Genomic DNA, 3,641 nt, shown 5'->3' with positions numbered 1-3,641 from the left:
GTTATACTCCTTCATTTCCAGTTCAGCTCTTTGTCTGCCACATGCAAATCTTCATGCGAGGTATGCAAGAAACAAATCTATATTGCAACAGAAAAATCTTAATTTTATTGCAAATGATTAAATTAAATTTATTTAAAGTTTATTTTCTTTTTTTAAATTTTTTTATTTGAGGACCTGTCTAATATCTTCTTATCCTAAAAATGAAAACATCATAATGAAAAGGTTACAATCAAGACACAAAACATTTCACAGTAATTTTTTTTTTCATCTTAAGCAAATAGTTTTTTCACTACATTGCAATTCAAACTTTATTCAACTGCCACTGAACTGAACCTTTTGGAGTGGAAGCTACTCAGGAACTCTGTACTCTAGTGTAAGGTAATAATCGAACATCATAAATGTAAAACTTAAAAACTCCATGTTTAACAAAAATAGAAAAAATTAGAAATCAAACCATACTTGACTCATCACGCTCACGGTGACTCTCGAGCAAATCACCGTTGGGTTTGGCGGCGGCGACGACGGCTATGGTGGCGCGACAAATCGGGCAATTGGAGTGGTTACTGAGCCACAAGTCAATGCAAGAGGCGTGAAACGAGTGTTTGCACGCGCTAAGCTGCCGGACTTCTTCGCCGTCAGCGAACACCGAGAGACACACAGGACACTCGCCGCCGATCTCCTTGGAGTGCTCCTCTTTCCGATACTTCACGCCTGCGTCGACGCTGGCGAGTTCGATCTCACGGTGGGAGGCCTCCGACGCGACGGAGGGCTCGCTAGCGGAGGTATCCCGGCGGCGGCGGTGCGAGGGGCAACCGAAGGCGAAGATGAATGTGTAAATTAGCGCCGGGATGGTCACGACAGCGAGGAGTGCGAGGAGGAACTCGAGCGGGGAGAGATCGACTGAGCTGGGAGGGTCGGCGAACGGCGGCGGCGGGGGAAAGGGGAGGACGGTGATCTGGAATATGGAGCTGGGGGCGCCGTCGAAGGGATGCGGCGGCGGGAAGGGTATGACGGTGATTTGGCCGGCGGGACGCGGCGGCGGAGCCGCGACTACCGTTGGTGAGTTTTGCATCGATAGAGAAAGAGAGAGAATGGATTATAATTATTATTAATATTTATTATTACTATTATTATTAAGTGAGCTGTGGTTTGATTTGGGAACTTTTTTTCGTTTCTAACTTTTATTTTTATTTTTATTTATTTATGGTAGAAAAGGTGATTGAAAATGGTTGTTAGTAATGAAAGGGATTGAAGGTGGATGAATTCTTTGAAGCAATAATTGGCTTGGGTGGGTGAGTAAATAAAATGGAGAATTTTTTTTCTAGGTGATATGTGGACAAATAAGTCGTAGCTGGACCCTTTGTTTCTTTCTCATTCTCTATTTTTTTTCAATTATAATGTTTTTACTTTTATAATTTTATTGTATTAAGGGTATGTTTAACATGAGGATAAACTAATGATTCTTAATAAATAAGTTTCTTTACTAGTTAATAAACTACTTGGTAGTTGATAAATTAATTTAGTAGTTAATAGTTAGTTTCTACCTTGTAAAGTATTTGGTAGTTCATAAGCTCTCTATAAGTTTTAATTTTGTTTCTAAATAAAAAGGTATTATTACATAAGTAAGTTTAAAATTAATGTCCCCTTATCACTCTTAGGTCTTATAAGTAGGTTTAGAATTAATAAGTATTTTATTTATTTGACAATTTTATTTTAAATTATTTTAATATTTGATTTGTGGAGTGTAATTTGACATTCATTGGAAACATGTAATTTATTCTTAATTTATGTTTAACATAACAAATAAATTTTGTTTCAGTATTATGAAAGCAATGTGGCGTAATTTTATTTATTTTTATGGAAGTCTAAAAAAATATTGAATTGACAGCAATATTTGATATGAATCATACTTTTAAATTTCATGTTTAATATTACAAAGACGTTTGATATTAGATGATATTTTTCCTCGGCATAGGATTAAATACTCTAGATAGAGCTTTTTAATATTATTCCATAAGCTTTAACCCAAACACTCTTGTTTCATTGTTATAAAGGGTGTTTTTCTTTTTCAACTCTTGCAGTACAAGTTTGCTCATTCAGACGGCCCTCACATCTACTCATTCTACCTTTAAATGCTAGCTTTGTTCATTTACCCACACTTGACACAATTGGGTTAATTATGGGCTGGATTTTGCGGCCTATTTATCGTCGGATGTGCCGGTCTAAGGTGTTCTTCCATCCAACTCTTCAAGTGGGTCATGCACTTCTCCATTATTTTAATTTATTTCAAAATTATTTTACACTTTTTCATTATTTTCTTCTCTTCTAAAAATATCCTACATCTTTCCACTATTTTTAACCATTTTTGTCTTTCCCTCTCTACACTAATGGAGCATTTATATGGCTCTAGAGCCGTCAAAATGGGTCACAACCCGCGAGCCAATCCGGCCCGTCGCGGGTTCGGGCGGGTTTGAAAAATACAACCCATTTATATGCGGGTCAGATTTCAACCCGGCTCATTTAGACCCGGCTCATGCGGGTTGAACCCGTGGTGAGCCGGGTTGGCCCACCAACCCACCTACCTAATTTTATTTTTTGAATTTATTATTTTATTTATGAAACCCTAAAAAATAAAATACTTTATTCACTTACTGTGTATACCAAAAAAGTAAACTCTGCTCTCACAAATCACTCTCACGGTACTTGCTCTCATTTGGCGGTGCTCTCACCCTCACTTCACTGAAATTCTTCAAGGAGCAGGTAAAACACCCTTCCTTTTTTTCTTCTCTTTTCTCCACAATTTTGTTTTCTCACTTCTCTTTCTTTTTTTTTCAAAAACCCTATAATTACAAAAACAGGGGTTTACGAATTTGTTTTTTGTTCTGGGAGATTGGAGGAGATGGAATGATTTTTTCATATTCTGACATGCTTGTATCAGATTTTGTTCATTTTATTTAAACAATTTGAGTATACATTATTTGAACAAGTTCTTTTTGATATCTTTGAATTTGGGAAATTATGTTATAGATTAAACTATTAATTTTTTATTGATGTTGTTGAATACTGGTTCTCTTTTTTTTTTTACTAATATTTTTTTTATTGATTGTCGGAATTGTTTTGATATTAGGAAAATCTTTATTAGTGAATTTGGAGACAACAAGAACAAGGGTCAAGGTAGAGCTGTCAAAACGGGTAACCCGGCTCAACCCGGCCCGGCCCACCACGGATTGGTCACTTAATGAGCCAACCCAATCCGGCTCATTTATTAGCGAGCCAGAAAAACTTGAACCCGGCCCGACCCACCACGGGTTGGTGGGTAAATAGGTTGGCTTATTATCCCATTTAATTATATTTTTTTTAAATAAAAAAAATACAAACTTTCTATAATTTAAATTTAAATAAATTTCACTCCTAAAAAATTATGTTAAAGACCAATTCCGACAATTAATAAAAAAATATTAGTAAAAAAAAGAGAATCAATACTCAATAACATCAACAAAAAATTAAAAATTTAATCTGTAACATAAATTCCCAAATTCAAAAATATCAAAAAGAGTTTGTTCAAATAATGTATACTCAAATTGTTTAAATAAAATGAACAAAATCTGATACAAGCATGTCAGAACATGAAAAAATNNNNT

General features: G+C 35.6%; 1 protein-coding gene across 1 annotated transcript; it reads right to left on the bottom strand.

Annotated features, from left to right (window-relative positions):
* Positions 1–244: 244 nt before the first annotated feature.
* On the bottom strand, positions 245–1,372 carry LOC106758935 (RING-H2 finger protein ATL33-like). Its single transcript, XM_014641950.2, has one exon. It carries the CDS (start codon positions 1,070–1,072, stop codon positions 449–451), a length of 624 nt encoding a protein of 207 aa, XP_014497436.1. The 5' UTR covers positions 1,073–1,372; the 3' UTR covers positions 245–448.
* Positions 1,373–3,641: the final 2,269 nt, after the last annotated feature.

The sequence above is a fragment of the Vigna radiata genome, chromosome 4 (genome assembly GCF_000741045.1).
Source record: "Vigna radiata var. radiata cultivar VC1973A chromosome 4, Vradiata_ver6, whole genome shotgun sequence".
Taxonomy (NCBI): Eukaryota; Viridiplantae; Streptophyta; class Magnoliopsida; order Fabales; family Fabaceae; genus Vigna; species Vigna radiata.
Note: the sequence above shows the minus strand (reverse complement) of the source record. Positions and strands in the feature narration are given on the sequence as shown.